This window comes from Vidua chalybeata, chromosome 19, assembly GCF_026979565.1.
Source record: "Vidua chalybeata isolate OUT-0048 chromosome 19, bVidCha1 merged haplotype, whole genome shotgun sequence".
NCBI classification, from domain to species: domain Eukaryota; kingdom Metazoa; phylum Chordata; class Aves; order Passeriformes; family Viduidae; genus Vidua; species Vidua chalybeata.
The window spans coordinates 5,792,872-5,815,135 of NC_071548.1; the positions used below are offsets into that span (position 1 = coordinate 5,792,872).

General features: G+C 47.5%; 1 protein-coding gene across 1 annotated transcript in view; it reads left to right on the forward strand.

The window, feature by feature from the left end:
* CACNA1G (calcium voltage-gated channel subunit alpha1 G) overlaps positions 1 to 22,264 on the forward strand; it is a 142,728-nt gene that overhangs the window by 55,046 nt on the left and 65,418 nt on the right. The window contains exons 4-10 of the mRNA XM_053960060.1: positions 343 to 440; positions 2,439 to 2,598; positions 4,389 to 4,680; positions 5,183 to 5,275; positions 6,872 to 7,682; positions 7,769 to 7,813; positions 9,150 to 9,514. Of these exons, the coding sequence (XP_053816035.1) occupies positions 343 to 440; positions 2,439 to 2,598; positions 4,389 to 4,680; positions 5,183 to 5,275; positions 6,872 to 7,682; positions 7,769 to 7,813; positions 9,150 to 9,514 (1,864 nt within the window). The remainder of the gene's footprint in view (positions 1 to 342; positions 441 to 2,438; positions 2,599 to 4,388; positions 4,681 to 5,182; positions 5,276 to 6,871; positions 7,683 to 7,768; positions 7,814 to 9,149; positions 9,515 to 22,264) is intronic.

The window sequence follows — 22,264 nt, forward strand, 5'->3', positions numbered from 1 at the left end:
TACCTGTAAAATTGATAAAAGCCTGGAAATTTCCTCTCTGGAGTGTGCAAGGACTTTGAGAAGCTTCTGCCTGGCCCTGTGCAAAAACTAAACCAGAAGAGAGAGAGAGAGATATATCTGTGGCTGTGTGAGCTGGTGTATCACATTCCCCCTCATTGACTTTATCCTGACATGCAAACAAGCCTTAATTAATTCCTCTGGCAAACTTTCCTGATGGGAGAGATGCAGTAACAAGTCCCTCTGTGAATGGTTGGCATTTAATGTTTGCTTTATAATGTTTGATAATCTAACATTTCTCCACTGGATCCATGACACTCCTCCTTGGTTTTGTGTCTTTCTCAGGATGTTGGAGTATTCCCTGGACCTGCAGAATGTCAGCTTCTCAGCCGTCCGCACTGTTCGAGTTCTGAGGCCACTCAGGGCCATTAACAGGGTCCCCAGTAAGTCAGATTCTTATTCCTCACTATTGGGGCCAGCTGTCTGGATCCATGCCCCAAAGATGAGGGCAAACCCAGATGCTTTCATCTTACATCACAGCTCAAACGTTTGCCCAAGCCTGGCAGTGCTGAGTCCTACCACCACTGTCTGGGTTCCTTTTGACACCTGTGGCATCAGAGATGAGTCAATAAGTTATCCAGGACTGTCTTCAGACACCTGCCTTTCTCATCTGGAGAGGGTCTGAGGAGGATGCTAAAGGGCTGCAGGTGATAGGGATTGACTGAGCCAACAGCCTTTGCCAGGCAGTACAGGCAGCGGGGTCTGAGCTATGCTGCTCCCACCCTCCCTGGGATACTCCATCATTCCCTGGAGAAATTGTGGTGAGGAAGTCTTGTTGTGCCTGAAGATAGCCCCCTGGGAGGTGCTGAAGACCCCAGAGCTGGTCCTTACACCCCAAACCCCCAGCATCTCCAAAGCAGACCTGGGTGGGATGGGCTGTGGCTCTTCAGTCCTGGTATATCAGGTCATGGACAAGGGTCTCAGCCCTGCTTTAAGAAGCAGTGGGTGGCATTGCCTGCTGCTGCATGGCACTGGCCTTCACAAACCCTCCCACTGCCCCATTATGGGCAAATCCCAGTGCTCCATGAGAGACACTGAGCATGGTCCCTCTTTGATGCTGTATGGATCAGGTATGTTAAGTATAAGTACGACTGCACTAGAAAGATCCTTTTCCTGGTCCAACAATCCTGGTCATCTGTTTTAGCCAAATTAAGTCCCAGTCTGCACTCCCCTATCTGAACTGGCTCAATGAGTTGATGAGAACTAATCAGCTTCAGTTCTCTATGCTGATGCTGGAAGTGCCTGGGATCTATTCATTTTCCTGCTCCTGACTCTTGAACTTAATCTGGTTGTGCTGCTGATGTTTCAATCATTATAGAAGCTTCAGAATTCTGTTTGCAGTGTGTTGTGGTTTTTTTTGTTGTTGTTGTTGTTTGTTTGTTTTTGTTTGTTTGTTTTGTTTTGGTTTTTTTTTTTTTCCACTGCTGAACTGGTGGACAGCTGAATTTATCCACCACTGTCTAATTGGGGATGTAATTCACTTAATGTGTTTTGAAATCCTGGGTAATTTATCTTGTTTTCTCTGCAATGTAGTTACAGTGGGATAGAAATGCAAGGTAGGAAAAATAAAAAATGAGCTTTGTTTGATGATCAATGCAATAACCACAGAAAGTAATTTTAAGTAATTAGGAGCTGATGCAAGGTGGTTGTTCCCAGTAAAGGTGTAGAAGAAAAACCCTGAGAGAGGAGGTGACAGCATTAGGATAAGAGGAAAAAGTCTTCCTGTAGCATCAAAGTAAAGGGTGCAACAGTAAAGCTTTCTTTAGATAAAAGCCAATATAAGCAAGTGAGAGAGAGCAGAACATGGGGAAAGAAAGAGAGTATGAGATGAGCAGAATATTACACAGGTGTCAGATGAAATAATTTTTTTGTGTGTAAATGTCAAGTTGAAGTCGCCATCAATTTGTCCTTGTTACAGAACTGGCTGTTCCTGAACTTGTGAGAATTAACTGCCAGAGAGAGTCCTGTATTTTAAGGAAGAGACGGTATTTAGGGTAGATGAGGGGAAATAGGGAGGGAAGGGAATTTTGAAATATACTGAGTGGAGAAAGAAATACAATTGAGCAAAGGAGAACATCAGAATTTAATCTGAGGGAAGAAAGGAAACATAATTGCTAGAAAACCTCGGAGAAAAGGACTTGAGGAGCAGGGAAGATAGGTCTGGTGTCCAGGAGCAAGGCATGAATTAAAGGGGGGGGCTTTGGGGGGAAGCTAAAGAGGATGGGAAGCTGTGACTGTTCACAAGCCACATGTGGGTGATGAGGATAGGAGGAAAAGAATAGAAGGAAATATAGGTGTAAAAGTATCAATGGAAAGGAAAAGGTCAGGAGGACATAGCTGGAGCAAGAAAATTCAACATAAACCTTTCCCCTTTGCCTCAGGTATGCGCATCCTGGTGACACTGCTTTTGGACACGCTACCCATGCTGGGGAACGTCCTCCTCCTCTGCTTCTTTGTCTTCTTCATCTTTGGCATTGTGGGAGTCCAGCTGTGGGCAGGTTTGCTCAGGAACCGCTGCTTCCTCCCTGAGAACTTCAGCATGTGAGTCTGTGTGGGCAGCACCAGTGTCTCCCCAGCTTGAGGGAGGCTGTCCCTCCAGGATCTCCTCTGTAAAAAAGCCCTTTTCTTCTGTAAATGCTCTCTGCTCCTAAATGCCACCATCACTCCTGCTTGGGCACACACAGCGGGTACAGAGCAAGCTGTGACAATTTGCCATTTGCATTTGCAGGCTGTCCTTAACTGTCAGCTGGCACTTGGGAACTTCTCTGATTGCTAAAAGCCTCCAAAAAAAAAAAAAAAAACTCTGAGAATGGGAGTTCAGGCTTTCTAAAATCAGCATTTCATTAATGTGTGAACTTTTCTGTGTGGAAACGCCCAGGTCTGAATCCCCTCCAGCAGCTGGTGGTGTTTATTGCCACAACTTTTGTAGTCCCACCTAAACCCCAGGAAAAGCTAATGGAATTACTGTGGATTTTTGATGCTAGATAATTTTCAGCCTCAGAGCAAGAGATAGTCCCTATCCCAATGTTAATTTTTACAGATCCCTGAATTTTAAGGCCAAAAGAATAGTTGTTACCGGTTTTCTGGCCTGATGTAGCACTGTTTGGACGGTGATTGAAATACCTGGCAGCTGACAGCCTCTTTCAGGGTTTCCATGCCTGTTCTACCTACCCACTTTTTTCCACCACCTCTGTCCCATCAAATGCTTGGAGAAAGGCAGGTGACTGCAAATCCTTGACGGCTCTGCCAAGTTCTGCCACGCTGGTCACCTTTCAGTGGATTGCTGACTCTGGGTGGATCTGGCTGGATTCACACCTGGATGGAGGAATCCTACAAGCCCAAAGCCTCTTTTCTGTACACAGTAGGACCACGTTGCTGCTGCTGCTGCTGTGGACTGGCTGGCATGAGGCATCTTCCAACCTCTTCTACCCACCTCCTAATCAACTCCCACCCCTCTTGCTGGTCATGCCCTCGAAGGGTGGCTGGAAGTGTCATGTCCCTGTTAAGTAAATGTCAGCAGAGCAGGGGGACAGCCTCACCACCAAGTAAATCCAATAGAGCCACAGGTTTGGATGCTGTTTAATTGAGCCAGAATTCCAGCAGTTTAGATAGGCTTTAAATGGTAATACAGGAAATTCTGCAGGAATTAACCAGGCTGAACTAGGCTTAAAAATATCTTTGCAAGATTTAGTGGGAATCCTGGCAGCATTAAGGAGATAGTGTGTGCAGAGCAAGGAGCCAGTTTCTGACTGGCCATGGGTAGTTTCATCTCCCTGAAGAGTATTTTTGCCTGGTTTGCTGTGGTAAGACTACCCTCAGAGGGAATGTAGAGTTTACCTGTGGGCTGAACTAACATGGTGAAATGCAGATGAAGTTCCTGTCTCTGATATTTAGGAATCTTGGGAGGTCCTTGTACACAGATTATCCCTAAATGATTCTCAGCATCTCCAGAAGGACAGGACATACAGGAGCTTAAACTGATTGATTTCCATCTTACTTCAGCAAAGACATTTCAGAGAAGCCCTGTCACTCTGAATCCTTCACTTAGTCTCCTAAAGTCAAAGCCAGAGTGCTTCCAGAGGGAGTAACTTTTAATAATGCCATCAAAGGGATTGCCAAGGGGCTGAGTACACTGCCTCAGTTTCTCAAAACCCAGTGAAGGACATCAGCTCACCCTGTGGGGCTGCAGTAAGTCCAAGGGGATTCCTTCTTTAAAAAATAGCTTTAAGATCCAGAAAAGCAGATGTCAGACTTCTATGCTGTTACAGCTGTCTCTTTGTCAGATTGCTTGCAATCTGTGTGCAAACCCCAGCCTTGTTGGACTCTTTCAGCCCCTACACGGTGGATTTGGAGCGGTACTACCAGACAGAGAATGAAGATGAAAATCCCTTCATCTGCTCCCAGCCCCGGGAGAATGGGATGCGCTTCTGTCGGAGTATCCCAACACTGAGGGAAGAGGGTCTGGAGTGCACTCTGGATTATTATTCCTACAATGACACCACCAACACGTCTTGTGTGAACTGGAACCAGTACTACACCAACTGCTCTGCTGGGGAGCACAACCCCTTCAAGGGAGCCATCAACTTTGATAACATTGGCTATGCCTGGATTGCGATATTTCAGGTGAGCCCTGTCTGCCAGTTGTCACAAGGTGGGCAAACAGCAGGTCCTGCCCCCAAAATGTTCCCAGGGGCTTTGTAATTGCACTCCTGGGGGCTGTTTCATACTAGTGAGCACCTACATAGTAGTGCACAGATGCTCAAAGTGTTAGGGATACAATAAGATGCCTGTTTTGAGAATGTCTCCACCTCACATGCATGGACAAAGCCCTATGGGTGTGCAGTCTGATGATGTTGGTGTGGGCCACAACCTAGAGACTGCTCTTCTTTCTGCAAAATGCACTAGTGGTCCTTAAGTCCAGCTGGAAAGGGGCTAGATTCAGCCTGGGCAGCTGATAACATGGCTGTTGGCACTGGGAGGAGCAGGAGTTGGTTCCTCAGCATCTTGTACTGCACCAAGACCTACTATGGGGTGTCAGACATGACCCAGCCAGAAGAAACATTGCCTGTGCACTTTGTTGTAACTGAGCCTTCAGGAGTTTATTTTCCCTTCCTGTCTCCACCAGGTTATCACGCTGGAAGGCTGGGTGGACATCATGTACTTTGTCATGGATGCACACTCCTTCTACAACTTCATCTACTTCATCCTCCTGATCATTGTGAGTGGCCTTAGGGGAGCAGGGGGGGTCCTCCTGGCATTTGGAGAAAGCAGAGTGAAGTCACCCAGAGGAACAGGGCAGAGGATATAGTGAATATAAAAGCTGAAGTAGCAACTAGCCTGCTGGGAGAAACACAGCTTCCCTGTAGAGTTGTGCTGCAGCTGCATTTACCTACAAACATGAGGAAGGAAATAGATGTGCTCAAGTGGTGTTAGATACACTTCCGTTCTTGCTGCTGCTTCTACTACTTCTCTCCTTGTGCTCCAAGCTTGTCTCTCTTGCTTGCCACCTTGAATTTAAGTTTTAAAGTAGGCAAATTTCACATGATCAGTTTTTGAGTGCCAGAAAGGGAAGAGGCTGCCCAAAAATTCCCCCACATTGAAGAACCCATCTGGCTGGGTCCTTGGTGCCATGGGGATGTTATGGGAAAACAGTCCCAAACTTCAGAGAGCATGTTAAGAAAGGAGGGAAGAGATTACTGCCCACAGCCCACCCACACTTCACAGCATCATCTGAGACCACCCACAAAGGAGCCAACAAAGAATTTCTGTGGGGTGGGCTCCATGATGGGCTTCATCTATGCAAGCAGAATTGTCTACAGTGACTGGCTGAGCTCGTTGTCTAGACTCCCTTTATCATCAAGGGGGAAAAATAGGTACTTTAAGGGGGTGATTCATCTCCTCTGAAGGTAGACATCCAAAATGAATTAGATGCATTGCAGACTTGATGCGCCTATTTCTCTCTTGACTCTAAAGGATCATTAGGTGTCTCACTCAGATGTAGCTAAGTGAGATGAGTCCTTTTCTTGCTACACAATTGGTCTAAGTCCAGAAAAATAGCTGCACATTGTCAGTTAGGTCATTGTGGGGATTTCTGCTCTCATCAAACCAGGACTCAAATCCTGACGAGAAAGTAGACAGTTGTTTAGTCCATAATGCTGTTTTTTTCTGTTAGCTTCCCCAAGAGAGAAACAAACCCTTGCTCTCAGCCTCCCCAAGATGACAAAGAGGAAGAGCAAGCATTACTTTTTCAGATGCTGAGCGAGTAACATTAGCAGTGTGTGATAGCCTGTTAGGACGTCAGTAATTCCCTGTGACCCAGACTGGGCTCTGCAGAAGGCAGAACCTCATGAAACCCTGGTTGGAAAGAAAATCTCCAAGCTGTGGGTACAGGCTGCTGATGCCCTTGTGTAACAAGTCACCCGCAAATCCCATTAGCAGGGGAAAGGAATCTGCTCGCAAGCTGCCCACACACTGGCAGAAAAACACTTCTATCAGGAAGGCACAGTGCATTCATCGTAATGTCACTAATTGTGATAATTACAACTGCTGTCTGTGGAGAGCGAAAAACACGATCTTAAAAGAGCAAGAGATTTTTGTCAAAATAATCTCTCATCTTTGATCTCTGACGTCCTCCATGGAGGGCTGGCGTGGGAGTCCCTGGGGCGGGAGCTTGGGGGGTGAGTCAGCCCAGCCAGTGGTCCCTGCTGGGTGACACAGGGGGTGGGGTTGGCTGGGGTTTGCCACTCTTTGTCCCCGGCAGATCTGTGGGGTGCCACGGCTACACTGAGGTGGCTGATGTCCCCTGTCCCCTTAGGTGGGCTCCTTCTTCATGATCAATCTGTGCCTGGTGGTGATAGCGACACAATTCTCTGAGACGAAGCAGCGCGAGAGCCAGCTGATGAAGGAGCAGCGCGTGCGGTACCTGTCCAATGCCAGCACCCTTGCCAGTTTCTCAGAGCCAGGAAGCTGCTATGATGAGCTCCTCAAGTACCTGGTTTACATTGCCCGTAAAGGCAGCAAGCAGCTAGTGAAGGCCTACAGGGCAGCAGGTGTGAGGATTGGCTTCCTCGACAGCCCCACGAGCAAGGCAAGGGCCGAGCATCATACCAGGAAGCGCAAGAGCAGGAAGAGATCCTCCGTGCACCACCTCATCCACCACCACCATCACCACCACCACCACTACCACCTAGGCAACGGGAACCTGCGAGCACCCCGTGCCAGCCCCGAGATCAGCGATGTAGAGACCAGCTCACTCCACAATGGGACCAACCGGCTGATGCTCCCTCCCTCAGTACCCAATTCCCTGGGGGCCCCCAGTGCCTCTCCCAGCAACACTGAGTCCGTGCACAGCATCTACCATGCTGACTGTCACTTTGAGCCGGTGTGCTGCCGGTCATCCCTGACACAGCCAAGCCTCGGCTTGCCAAGCCCAGAAGGAATCCCCAAGAACATAGTGGGCAGCAAGGTGTACCCCACAGTGCACTCCAGCACCTCCCATGAGATGCTGAAAGAGAAGAACCTGGGGGAGGCAGCGGTGGGTGCTGGGAGCAGCACCTTGACGAGCCTCAACATCCCGCCCGGTCCATACAGCACCATGCACAAGCTGCTGGAGACACAAAGCACAGGTGAGCTGGGGTTGGATCTACATCTGGGGCAGCTTTCTAGAAATACAATTTTTGTCCTAATTTTTTGTCTCCTTGAATTTTTGCAGGGTTCTTCTCAGTCCACATTACAGAGAAAGGCGATGGCTTTCCAGGTGAGATGAATAGGAATCTTACAACCTACTTAATACCTCTTATAGCCAAATTTAGGAGGGAGGTTTCAACTTCCCAGACTTCATATCTACAATAATCCAAGGCATATGAGGGTTTTCAGTGAATCCATTTTCTTTGCAATCCCCATCTTGTAGATTAGAAGAGTACAAGAGAGCTGGAGAGGGACTTTGACAAGGACATGTAGTGACAGGAAGGAGGGAATGGCTTTAAACTTTGCAGAGGGTGGGTTTAGATTAAATGTTAGAACAAAATTCTATTATTTCCCTCCACTCCTAAACAATTTACAGGGAGCTCTTCCCAAATCCTGTACTCCCAAAATCAGCTAGAGCTTGCAGATGGGTCATATCACACACCTGAGTACTGTGTAGTTCTGCTCCCATGGGACACAAGGCTCAGGGAGATTGAGTGTCTGCTTTGTGTGAGTGCTCAAGGGCAATCACAGATGCCGTGTATTATAAATCTGTGATTTGCTCAGGAAGTCTGTAAGAGTGAATGCATCTTTCTTGGATCAGGGAAATAATATCTTCATTTCAAGATGCTCTTTTCCCCTCCACATCCTGAAGTTTGGGACTTCAGGCCAGTCTAGTCCAAACACTTTCAGCCTCCAAGAAGTGTTTCTGGCCAAGCTTTCCCAGGCAGTCAGTGCCTTTTCCACCCCACTGCAATGGCACTGACCTTTCCAACCAGGAGCTGTGCAGGAAAGAGACCAAACCCTGCCCCCAGCCCAGCACTGCCCAGAGACTGAACACACAGAACTGGGCTCTGACTTGGTTTAGCACACCACTCTCACTGCTGGGTGCTGCCATGCAGGAGTCAGGTGCATGCATTGCCTTTTCTCCTCGCAGCCAGCTGGAGGGAATTTTAGGGAATATCCTGCTGGTATTTCACCCAGGATACATCTGGCAGCTGCCACTGAGGCCAACGTGTGGAGAGGGAAGCTAGTGGTTTTGGAGCATCAGCAAAGGGAAAAGGAAAGAAGGCTGCTAACAGTCCTCCCAATAATTACAGCCGGGAGCCTGCCAGGACCGGGGAAATCGATTGCTTCCTCCTTCCTGTAATGGCTAGAGATGTAATGAGGTGTGCTCAGGGTCCACAGCTGGGGTGGTATTTTTCTAGGGGCAGCAAAGAGAGCTTCATAAACAGAGAGAAGGCACTTTGAGAGCCAAGATTTTAACCCAGCAGAAGCCCTTTTCCCATTAGGAAATGCCTGTCATGTCAGAGGCAAAGGCTTGGTGCTAACAGGGAGTGGGGGTTCCTTCCTGCAGCCCCCAGTCCCAGCTAACGAGCTGCCCTTTCCCTGCTCTGCTGACATTTCAGGTGCCTGCCAAAGCTCTTGCAAGATCTCCAGCCCCTGCACCACGCTGGATGGTGGCTCCTGCACCCCTGAGAACTGCCCTTACTGCCTCACCGCGCTGGCGGGCGAGGCCGAGCTGTCAGACAATGAGATGGCCGACTCAGACAGTGAGGGGGTCTATGAGTTCACACAGGATGCCCACTACAGTGACCAGCGGGACCCACAAAGGGGCAGAGCCCGGGCCAGGAGAGCCCACCTGGTGCTGGCCTTCTGGCATGTGGTGTGTGAGACTTTCCAGAAGATTGTGGACAGCAAATATTTTGGCCGTGGGATCATGGTGGCCATTCTAATTAACACACTCAGCATGGGGATTGAGTACCATGAGCAGGTAAGTGCTGTCCTGGCAGCTCTTACTGCAGAAGAGTTGTAGGTGGGGGTTATGAGTCTGAATCTAGCTCCTGGTGGGATGGTTTGGGTTGAGAGGCATTAGAATGCTCTGGGAAGAGTCCCAGAATGGAAAAAGGCAGGCTTTTTCCTCTGATCCTGCTTCCAGGTTGCAGCAATCACCTTGACTGGTAACTGGCTATGTGAGCTCCTGCATCCTAGCCCTACCAGGGATGGTCAGCACCATGCTGAGACCACTGTCCCCTGGGCAGCATCAGGTGGTGCTGGGGTCTGTGGTGAGGGGACCAAGGAGATGAAGCAGCCGTTTGCCACCAGGTCACTGTGAGCCTAGCAGTGCTTGAGGTGCTGCCAGCAGCTGTAGGCTCTGTGGGCTCTGGGGTCAGTGCAGCTGCAGGCAGGGAACTCTATTGAATTTGCACTCCTTGGAGGGGAGGTAAAAATGGCTTTGCCTCCTCGGTGAACGCTCCAGCAGCAGCACGATGAGTCCAAAATAGACTCATCACTGGCTATTCCTTTGCTCAATTATCTGAGTCCTTGCAGGCAAGAGAGTGCTTGTGCTCCAGTCTCTCACCGCTTGTCACCTGGGCTTTCCCTATATATAGTCATTAAGAAAAGGAGTTGCCACAATCCTCTTGAAACATCTCCATGATGTTCCATGACAATAACTCTGCTTCCAGAGGCTTTGCATGCTGTGGCCTCACATGAGTTTTGTGGCTGCTGCTGGGGCCCACCTGGCATGATCCTTGATCCTGCCTCAAGCACATGTCTTGGGGCTGCAGGTGCATGCTTCCTTTGGGGTGAAGAGTTTATTAGTGGAGATGCAGGGATGCTGCAAAACCTTGTTATAAACCCCTCCCATTCTTGAGGGCTCCCAGCATGTTGTTTCTCCCAGGATGTCAAAGCTCTGTGCTCCCAGAAAGACACAGCCACCCCTGTGCTAGCATCAGTCTTGGCTGAGAAGCCTGTTGCATCTCAAGTCGTGACTTCACTTTTCTCCCTTCTTGTCATGTTTCATGATTGCTGAGTTGCTCACAATTGCACACAGAGGTGTTTCTCCCCCAGGTCTCGGTGGAAGCAGTGGTAGCTGTGGATCAACTCCCAATTCCCCTGTCATCCTGTGGCATTAATGCCTCGGTGACCAAGTGCCAGGGAGATGTGGCTGTGCTCAATGTGTCCCTTCCAGCCAGCACCTTCCCCCTGATGCCCTGATGCAGTCTAACTGGCTAGGTGTTGTTTTCAGTACACATTAAACAGTGGCACACTCCAAAGTCCGGCTCGTTTCACCTTCATTTGTTGCCCTTGGTGGGAGCTCTACAGGGAAGCTTGAGTGATTCTACCTTTATTTAATAACCCTGGAAAGATTATCTCCAAAGAAACTGGGAGGAGGTGGTTCAGAGAAGTCAATAAATAGTTTTATTCCTCCCTTGGCTGAAGGGTGAAAGCAGGTTACAGATTGCTGTGACTGCCCAAGGGGCGAATTGTCAAGGCTTGATGCCCTTTACCAGGAGCATTTTTGGGAGATGCTGGTGTGGGTTGCCACCCGGGGGGACCACCCCACTGGGGATGAGTGTCTGAGCAAGCTCCCATCATCAAACACCCTAAGTGCAACACAACTCCTTAATTATTTGCCTTGGGAAAAGTGGGGCAGGAGGTTTCTGGTTTCTGCCCTGGCCAGTGGTGAGTCCCAGCAAACATCTGGATGACAAGAGGCAGATTTTTGTGTGGTTTTCGGGTAATAAGGGTGAAGGGAAGTGATAAGCGTGGGGGGACTCCAGACACTGTGGGTGGTTGCTTTCTTTAATGGTATTTTGAAGCTACTACTGTTCCAGATTCCTTTCTCCCAGGCATTTGGAGGGAATAGCAGACCTTGTTTTTATTAGTTCATCTTCTCAAAGTGGTGGCAGAGAACAGAGAGGTGTTTCTTTGTAACCTCGTAAGGCTTACAGTTGGCAATTTCATAAACCGACAGTTATGAGAGCAGGAATTAGAGGGGCAAAATGCTGGACCAGGCCTTATTATAAGATTATAAATACTGAAATTATATTATGAGATTATAAATACTGAAACATGATTTTTTTTTTTTTTAGAAGAGCCTTTCCTAAAAGTGTGAGTGATCAACCATGTCAAATTTATCTTTACTGACTGATGTTTGCAAAGATGTGAGGGCGCTTGAAGAGTACTTGACTCCATGACCTTCTATATTAAGCTCTTTGCTTATTTAGAGAATATTTACCTCTTGGGTTTCCACATGCTGCTCTGGGCACAGTGAGCTATATTAGGGTAAATATTTTAAGGGTCTATTTTAAGGTGTCATGTCAAAACCTTGTGTTGTTTAGTGGCCCCTTGGCAGAGGGGCTGCTCCTCTCTGAGAGGAAGGACAGGCTGGAGGTTACTCAAGAAGGAAGAGGCTTCTGCCCACCCATATGCCCCCAGCAATGCTTGGTGGGATTCAGCAGCTCTGGGACCACCAGACCATCCTGGACTTCAAGACAGGAGCTGGTGAGCTGAGCTCCTCATAACAGCCAGGGAGAAAAGTTTGCTCCTCTGGAGGTTTGACATCTCATCTTGGGACAGGCAGCCTGGAGGGACCTGAAAAAATTTTTTAGTCCCTGTTTAACAGACACAGCAACCAGAGTAGGCCTGAATATTTAAGATGACAGTGGTTCTCTGAAGGCACATACAAATGGGTGGCAATTGGGAGTGTGTTGAAAACACTGGCCCCCACCTCTTGCTGTTTATTTGTATTCACCCATCAGTCAACCTGGCCAGACTGAGCACCCATGGCCAGGGCTGCTGGATGAACCTCCTCTTCCACCCAAAGCTCTTTTCCATAGGCCACCTTCCACAGTAAATTGTCAACACACATTTTACCATCACATGGCTGGGGCTTCAAGAGCTGGGTTTCCTCTAGACTCCTTCTGACATGAGCTGACTGACTTTCTCACTCAACACCAGGTTGTTTCTGCGTGGTTCCTGCACATGCCTGAGCTGTAGGTACACCTGACTGGTTGTAATTCTGTATTTCCTCCCCACCCCACCCATCCAAAACCAACTCCTGCTGTTCTTCTGACTCTAGGTGCAGTGGGAGAGAGGCAGCGCACTGTGAGGTGCTCGCAGCGCTCGCCACGTTGCGGCTGTTGGGCAGCAGTGTGAAATTTTCCATCAGGGAAATGACAACCAGATTGCCACAGATTATTAATGTGGCTGCTAAATAGCTTGTTTTTCTACAGAGATGAAGCAAAATGCAGGTAGAAACTATTAGCTTTGGGTAGAGGAATATAAATGTGATTTAAAGGTAGACGCAGGGGGATTTTAAATACACTGTTGAACCAATTGACTGATTCACCTTAGGGAAGCTGAGCCTCTGCAGCACTGAGGGTTCAAACAGCTGCGGCTTTGCAGAAGATTGTTCTGCCATAGAACAGGAGTAAGATGTGCTGCTAAACCACAGGTTTTCTGTGCTGCTTTCCCCTCAGCCCTGGCTGTAAGCCAGGCTCTGTTCCATAATGTGCTGCTTTTATTTTCCTTTTTTTCCTCCAAGTCCTTTCTTGGAGTGAAAAGCAAAGGCTTTAGTATGAGGCATGATGTTGGACTTCTCATTAGGCGAAAGAATTCGGCAAGGGCTTCCTTGAGGAAGGGCTTTGGAGGTTTTGTTTTTGTTTTTAAAATCTGGTTCACATTGAGCTTTCTGGCTGTTCTGAGTTTCCTTGTCTGAACTCACATTGTATGAACTATACCCTACATATTCATTTGTTTAAATAGCACTTGAATTTCAGCCGCCATCTCTGCAGTGTTTTGCCATTGTTAACATAACAAGAAAAGACTGGATAGTCCTTCACTGGCCACCCCAAAGCTGCAATGGGTTCAATTCCCTGCATGGGTCTTATGTGTACTTGGATCTACATTGATCCAAACCCCTGGTGTCTCTGAAAGAAAGAAGAAAGAATTGGTTCAGACCTCTGGGGAGCCTTTTGTTGATTTTTAAGAGCAAATTGGAGAGGTGACAAGGGTGAATGACTCTTTGGGACAGCACCCAAGGAGAAAAGCTCATTATCCCTGGGAGGTAGTTCTTCAAGGAAGTGGGATGAGGCGATGCCTGACATGTCCCCAGCATGAGTGCAGCCATTGGAGGACCCCCAGCTACAGCAGCGTGTTGTAGGGATCCACAAAGCCAGTGTCCAAAGCCAAGGTGAGCAAATGCCTCCTGTAGGAGACAGGAGCAGCCTAAGCCTATGGCAGTACCTCAAGCTGAATTCCTGGTACGTCCTGCTGCAGGGGAGAAAGCAGGGTACAGATGATGTAAAGTTGTCATTGGTAACATTACAATCTAATAGCTGCTGCAGCATGGAAATATCAACCATCTGTGCCAAGGAGTCAAAGGAAACCTTGCTGGCAAAATGCATTAGTGTCTATTTATGTAAACAGTCAAGGCTCAAGAACAAGAGGGTTGTCTTAATCAGCATCACAGAACATTAAATTTTAAGGTATCCAGTATGATGGAGAGGGGAGGTGAACAGTTAGAAAACCTGCCAGCATGGAGCAACCATTAGGCTGCAGGTTCGAATATTAATAATAGTTACCTAAATGGTATTTATGTACTTCTGCTTCTGCCTGAATTCAGTGTGCAAGGAAGAAGGTAACTGGAAATTATTAGCTGTCATAACACCCACTGATTGATTTCTCCATGTGGGAGGAAAATTGGATTGTGCCATGGAGAAATGGTGTAAGGGAACTGGGCAGTGGGGGTGTGACAGGTTGGTACCCCAGGTCTCAGAGTGCTTGTGTGTCCAAAGTTCTGGGCAGACTGGAGAGTAGCAGGTCTGGATCCCTGTATGAGCACTGCCTCAAAAGATAAAGTCATCTTTGGGATGAGAAGTACTTTGTTCCCAGGACTTGGTGGTCAAAAGCATCCCAGTCCCCACCAGTTTCAAGCCCAGTTGAACATTTTGCTGCTGGTGGATGGCAGCTGCAGATTTGTCAGGTGTGTGGAGGTTGCTCCTTTGACTATCCTTATGTCCTAAAATGAGATCTTGCCCAGTGCTTGTTCACCTCCTGAGGAGGCTGTGGGAGATCTGGGGATTGGTTGCATCTCACCATTGCATAGGGCAGCTGTGGACAGCACCATGTCCCTTCCAGCCTCTGTGGCTCCATGCCAGGTCAATCCAGGGCACACATATTTTGGCTTCTTTGATGCACATGGATTTCTGCCAGGTCCCCAGGTCAGGAAGGAAGGGAATCCTTTTGTTTTGTAAAATATTTCTGGTATTTCTTGTATCTCTTCTGAGTTGTTTCCTGTGAGTGCAAGGACTCAAAGACCTGTCCCATGTCCATGTCCCAGCTGGTGCTGCACCAGGGGCTCTCTGCATCACACACTGATGCAAACTGGTGCTGTACTCCTTAACCCTATACCCTGGCTGTCTCACTCCAACTGAATGGTACAGACCAGCTTTGTGGTGAAATTTCTCATTTGATACTTCCCCATATGAGTCTGATTCATTAGGCTTTGTTTTAGAAGGGCACTTACACAGGTGCGTGCATCCCTGAATCAATGAAACAGCCTTTCCTTGGAAAACCTCCATCTGCCCAGGGCTCTTCCCAGGAGCTCACAAGGTCTCGTGTTCATGCACTGCCTTCTCTTCCTATAAAGGTATCTCCACTTCCACTCAGGTGCACATCCCACATCTCTATTTAACTCCATTACACATCTCTCCAGCGCTGTGCCAGCTGCTCTTAGCCAAGCAATCAAAGCCTTGGCAGCTCAGCGAGGCTTTTCCCTCCCTCAGCGCCTGCTGGCTTTGCCCTATGTAGGGCTTGGAGCTACCGTCAACTTAATTCCTCGACACTCCAGCTGAAAGGGGCACTCCCACAGCAGGCAAATGAGGTGCCCTATGGGTTTGCACGTGCTGTATTCAATTAGCTCCTGCTTACGCAGAAATTACTCGTATTAATGGCTTCTTGTTGGAGGCTGGAGGAGTCAAAGCTAATGGAAGTCATCAGAGCTGTTAATCGCTAGGATTACCAACTTCAAAACCAGTTCTCTTATTTGTTAGTGGGGGTAATTCTTTTTATGGACCTTGGGGTTCTTCTGCTTCTCAGGGATTGGAATGGTTTATGAGGTCTTGTAGAAACTCGCATGTTTTAATTGACCCACTTCCAGGGGTAAAAAAATGCCATGGTCCTCTTAGTCATTAAAAAATGGGCTGTGCCTACAAAGCAGACTTTATCCTGGTTCTGGAGACCAAATTATTTCAAAATTAAATGAAATTTCATGCAACTGGAAAGATTCTTTTTTTTTTTTTAATCAGATAAATCAGTTCTCTGCATGCTTTAGGGATGAGCATGTATAGATTCCTTGACACCTGCTAAAGTTTTCTTCAGCTCCCTAGCTGGGAAATCATAAGTGTCAGTCCTTTCCTGTTAATTCAGTTCAGAGGCTGGAAATACTTGGGCTTCCTTAGATCCTATCATTACAGCTGTTGTTTCAGCTGCCATCCATACCCTCATGTTATCTCTGCTCAGGCAGCATTGAGAAGAGACTCCAGCTAGGTGAAATGGAAAAATGATGTGCACTTTCAAAACTTGTTTCATCCCTGTATGGATGAAAAATCACTGCTCTATGCAGATAGCCAGACATTTCTTTCTGTTCCTTTGATTATTGTGGTTGTTCCCCTTGGGTGGGATCCAGGAAATTCAGCTAGAGCATCTGGAGCACCCTCAGCTTGCACCACAAACACTTTCATCTGTAAGCACTTCTGGTTATTGGTGTTTTCCCAGGGATCAGTCCATATTTTTCCCCAGTTCTCCTGGTAGAAGTTTGTCCCAATGCTGTTGGCACCCATGATTCTGCCCTGCTGCCACTCATGTCCTCACAGAGCCCATTCCCACCCTGCTCAGCCCCCAGCAGGAATAGGGGCAGAAGCCGAGTGCTTTTTCCCTCATCTCTGCTTGATTTCAGCTCTTTGTTATAATTGGTTTTTTTGCTGATGTTAGGAAACGAGCAGCTTTTCCCCCATGGATGTCTGTCAGCATTAGAGATAGCGTTACCAGCATCAGAAACCCAGGTTCAGCAGAACTGTGCAGGAGCTCTACAGTGACAGCATTTTTCTTTCCCTCTTTTTATTTCCTCCCTCCCCCTGGTCCCTTCTCAAGTACTAATGCGGAGATAAGTTTCAAACTTGGTTTAGATTAACCAGAAATAGAGGGCTTTAAATCTTAAGTACTTACAAGGTGTGACCAAGTAGAAATGTAGCTTTTGTTCAGCTTAAGCTCCTGCGAAACCTGAGCAGAGGGATGAGCTGGTTCATGTTTATCTTGCATTTCCTGGGATAATATTCATCCAGAAATCTCAAGCAGAGAGAGATAAGGACTCCAGGCAAGAATATCTGCTGTGCCTCCTGAGAGTGATAAAGAGAACCCAGCTGCAGGACTTGGTGGAGGAGGGTGTGGTCTGCAGGCCCTGTTTATGGGTCTGGGCAGCCATGGTTCATGGAAAGTCCCTGCAGGGGTGGGTTGATGAAATTCTCCATCCAATTTGGGGCTCATCCCCTCATTTGCACCCACTCTCAAGGTAGACAGGCAGGGGCTGGAAACTCAGTCACGTATGGGCAATCGGGGCCAGGGAATTCAGTTTTTTGCCATGGTTCCTCAACAGAGATGTATTGGAGAGGAAGGTCTTCCACCAGGAGGTTCCATGTCCACAGGACTCAGCTCCTTCTCTTTGCAGATGTGGGCTGGGAAGGGACACATGTTGATTGGAATGGGGAAGGCTGGGTGGAAAATAAGATTAGCAGAAGGGATGGAAGGGTAATCCCTTCTGTGCAGACAGCTCTGATTTCTCTGAAATGAAAGCTGCTTTCCTCTCTTTCTTACAGCATTACTTTCTGTGGCATGAAATACTCAGCCTCCATTCAGCCCATAAGAAAATCCTTCTTTCCCAGGCAGTGAAGGGATGTAACTGGACTTGTTAACTTGTCTGAAGTTATTTCCTTATAATAAATGCCTATAAATCCTGAACATCCCAGCAGTCCTTCTTCAGCCCACTGAGCAATGAGCATGCTACCCTTTTCCATATCTCCAGCCCCAGGAGGAGCAATCCTGCTGCAATCCTGCTACTTTCCAAATTTTCTTTAACCAAGTTGGCAAAGGACAAGTAGAGGAAGCCTATCATACCCCGATTAAGCACGGCTCAGGTTTGCTCTGCTGGACACAGGACAGTAGTTAAAGCCTGATACCTTTTAAGGAGCCCCAAAAACAATGAATGTCACTTCTGAAAATATGTTAGGATTGAGTTTCTATTTATAAAGTCGCAAGCAGCTCCGGAGCCAACAGGAGCTGTATTTACTGAAATGAACTGAAGTGGTATTTTGGATGGTCGTGGCTCAGTGGGTGCACTGATATAGGGGGAATAATATGGATGTTATAGGGGCAATGGATGGAGAAGGCTTGTGGATTGAGTGAGGACACAGCCATGAGCTATCAGTCATGGGGAACTGAGCGTGGGAGAGAGCAAAGAAAGGGCACCTCATTTTGTTAATTAAGAACCACTTCTGTTCATGAGAATTTCATGCATTTTGCCCCAGGACTTGTGGTCTGGCTTCTGTTCTGGGGTGGACCTGGTATGTGTCTGCACCCACATGGAGGGTGGAGAGGATCTTAACAGAGCAGTGTCAAGTTGAAAATCCTATCTTTGTGTGACCCACTTGATTTTCTTTCTTATGTATATATTTTAGAAATCTGCAAGTGATGAGTCAGTAAAATGTTGTTGGTGTTTCCTGTGAAATAGCTGAGGTCGCTATTTTCTTTCTGTGTTATTTTTTCTAGTTGCCATGGTAATGATTTCAGAAAGGTCTTATTCTTGCAGCAGTTTGAATGGGTTAGAAGTTTTCATGGTCTTCTGGATACGCTCACAGAAGCAGAGTGATATCTCAAAGATATCCCTTGGGATCCGGAGGGATCTGCCTTCTGTCTGGTCGTTCCATCCCTCGCTCTGCACTGTGGTGAGACAGAGTGAGGTTTTCTGTTTTATTGTTAGCAAGATAGAGAGGAAAGACCCTGGGATGGTTCTGTTCTTTTGTGTTGGCATCCCAGGAGCAGAGGCTGGACAAGACCAGGCTTGCCTGCAGCCTGGAGTTCATTGTCTGGACAAGGGGAGTGTTGGATGAATGGATCTGTGCCAGCCATACCCACAGCACTGGGTGCAGGTCTGATGATGATGATGATGAAGACCCTGTGCCCTAAATGGGTCACAGCTGGAGGAAGGCAGGAGTTGGAAGCCTTGTAAGCTCTGGGCACTGTCTGCTGGGGCACTTGGTTGCACTTCATATAGCAGCAGGGCTTGTTTTTCAGAAATTGGGTAACACAGGCCCCGGGGCTTGCATGGCCCCAGCTCCTGTCCTCACCTTCTTCCCTACTTAGTGCCCACAGCCTTGCTTGCTCCGGGGACACCTTGGAGCCCTGTGTGCATGTGCCCAGATAGAAATGGAGTATGTCACTTCTGCCATTGGAAATCTTATTCATGAACTTCTACTCAACTTTAAAAATAGGAGGGAAAAAAGAAAGAAATGCATTACAGCCTATTTCTGAATGCCAAAAAAGGGCAAGGTGCTAGTCCAGCTTTGAGACACCTCTTGAGGCACTCTGGGGACATCTTCCCTTGCTTCCTCCCATCCCCCCTGGCTGTGCCCTGCTTGGTGCCAGATAGCCCTGCCTGAATCCTCCAGACAGGGTGCAGAGAGCATGCCCTCCTGGCTGTCACACTTGCTCCCTGCCAGGCAGGGTCAGGTCTGGGTGGGTGCCCAGGGCTCACATCCTCCCGCTGCCCCAGTGGTGCTCCGTGTTTTCTGAGCAGCACTGCCCTGTCTGCTGTGATTTCATGTACTGCCACAACTTGTCAATGTGCTGTTTGGTACATCAACAAATTGACATTACACAACAGAAGGCTAACAGGGAATGATTTATCCAGGACAACATATCTGTGTGTCTAGCAAGGCAAGATGTCCTGTAAACAAAATTCAGTATTTACTGAGGGCTCATTGGCAGAGCTGGTGTTTTGTAGCACAGTTGAATTACACTTGGATCTTGCTCTTGCTGGCTGTTGCTCGTTTAATCATAGGATGCTTTCCTTTTAATTAGGCACTGCTGCTACTGATGAGAGAATTAGCAGAGTCTTCTTTTAATGGAGAAGCTGAGGCTGTGGCAGCTGTGCTGTAATGGGGGTGGTGGGCAGAGGCTTTGTGCTGCATAGAAACCCCAGGCTCTGCACCTCAGTTTCTGCTTCCTGAAAAATGTCTTTTTTAGGGTGGTCCTGGAAGGTTTTTTTCTCCCACAATATATCATTTAGTCAAAGGAAGGATGTTACTTCCCCCAGCTGCTGTGTTGTGGCCCTAGAGAGAAAATCTGAATGATTTTGCCAGCTATTTTCCTCCCAGCCCAGTGAGGATCCATGGAGCTGGTTGTGTGCTAGGAGTCAGTGACCCTCTTAGGTACATCATGTCTAGAGCTGGTCAATAGTTTTTTGATTAGACAGTTATTGTCAGAAAATGGCAGTTTATCACATTTGAAACGGTTTGTGGGAGAGGAGCAGTTTCAGTGGACTGGCCTCAAAAAAAACCCCTGACTTTATTGGAATATGTTGTCTGAGGTGTTTGAAATGTCCAGTTGGGGGTTTAGTTCCCTAATGGTTCCCATTGGTTCCCCAATGACAGTTGGGGAACAAAAGGTTCTGTGTTCTTCTTCAAGCTGACTTCTATTTATGTTTTTTAAATTTGGTTGATTTACAGTACAGAGCAAAGGGATAAAGGAATGGGGACTGAAATAGAGGGAAGAACGGTTTTGTGCATTATGTCTTTATTTCCCAAGTCTGAAATTTTGAATTCTTGTTTGGGATGGGATGATAATTTTAATTCCCATGGGAGAGAAAATCATGTTCCTGCTGTACTATAATGATGTCTCAGGAAAGAGATCTCAGACATATTTGTGATTTCTCTAGAGTAGAAGCATCTTATAAAAAATCTTACTATCTTATACATCTGTGGCCGAATGAAAATCCCATAGCTGGCATTCTTAGAAGGGTCTGAATCCCCACTGCCTGGCTGAGATTCCCCGGGGCAGGATCATGATCACAGCCCCCCTCTCCTGGTACAAATAAATCCCAGTGGTGTCATGGCAGGGGTGCCCCATGGACCAGCTGCAGCTCTGTGTCCCTTGAAAGCAATGATGAGCTGCTTCAGGGGACTCATGAGCTGCCCTGGGGACCCCTGAGTGGGACTGAGGGTCTTGAGGGGATGCCCTGCTTCACAGATGGCTGTGAAATCCCCCAAGTAATTTGCATCGCCCCACATCAACTGTTTAGAGATATGTAGTTTCCCAAAGCAAAATAACTCAGCTGATTTCAGCCAGGTCAGAGTGGAGTGTGCTTCCAGTAGATGCTCAGCTTACCCACCCCTGCAGAGCTCCTGGCTGCTCTGGATCTTCTCTTTTCCTGGATGAATGACATGGAAGTTTTCCCTTTCTCTTTCAATCCAGTTTGACCAATTAGATTTTTGGATATTAATTCTCACCTCTGGTTCAGGAGTTCCCACTCTTCATTTTTCTTATGTCTGCCCAGTGTCTCAGATATTGAAAACTATTTCCTTCAAGAGAAGTGGAAGAGTGTGTGGAGCAGCTTTCTTGGGGTGAAGTAATGGGAGGCAGGTAGATTTTTTGCTGCTGTGTCACAAGCCAGTGCCATAGCCCTCACAAGCCAGTGCCAGGGCTATTTGGGTGTTGGATATCTCCTGAGTTGGATGGTCTGGGAGGGAAATTTCATGGGCCAGAGGGGTCACAGCCCCTCGTGTGTGCTGAGGATCCTGAGAGAATTGCAATGTAAGTGCTGCTCCCCCTCTGCCTCCCCATATCACCCAGCTATGCCCTGCCAGCACCTCCCATCTGGATTTGCACATTCCAACAACATCTGTGACCAGAAAGTGCCCATGAAGTCCAAAGTTTCATTAATCCATGCTATTAACGTGTCATCCCTTCCAGGGCTGTTGGATTTTCCATGTCAGCCCCCGTGAGGAAGGGATGTTGGGTAAGGGGTTTAACTGGGTTGTGCCTATGGCGCCAGTTGGATTTCACTGTACCACTGCAGAGGGGGAATACAGGGTGGAAATCAGCCTTCAGGGTCCAGGTTAGTGGTGCTGATGGATGAGAAGGAAAGCTTCCAGGAACACATCTCCTTTCCAGCTGTATCACTGCAGTACTAATAACAGCACAGCCTCCCTCGGCACTGAGGCGCTCATGAATGAGTTGGCATTTTTTTGTGAATAATGTAGAATTATAGCTATTTCAAATTGTCCTGAGGTGCAGCTTGACATATAAGTTCTTGGCCTGTTTATTACCCTGTATCTGAGTGTTCCCATAGGTATTACGGCATTAAACCATGGCTAAATTTAATATTGGGAGCTGCAGCGTTTGTATTTTAGCTGTAGATCAGTGGCAGGTGATTTGGGCTGTGTGAGTGGTGTGTTTGGCAAGCTCTAGCCAAGGGATCTGTTCTTCAGCAAGGATGTTTGAGGTATAAGTTGTGTTCAACACCCTCTTTCCTCTTTTTTTTTACTTTTTTATTACATTTTCTTTTAAATGCTGCTTTTTCTTCCTTTGCTATCCTGTGTCATCACAAGTTCCTGCCAATATCTGTGCAGGGGTATTATCCATGTAAGTCCTCAGGGATTCACTACCATGTTGAGATAACATC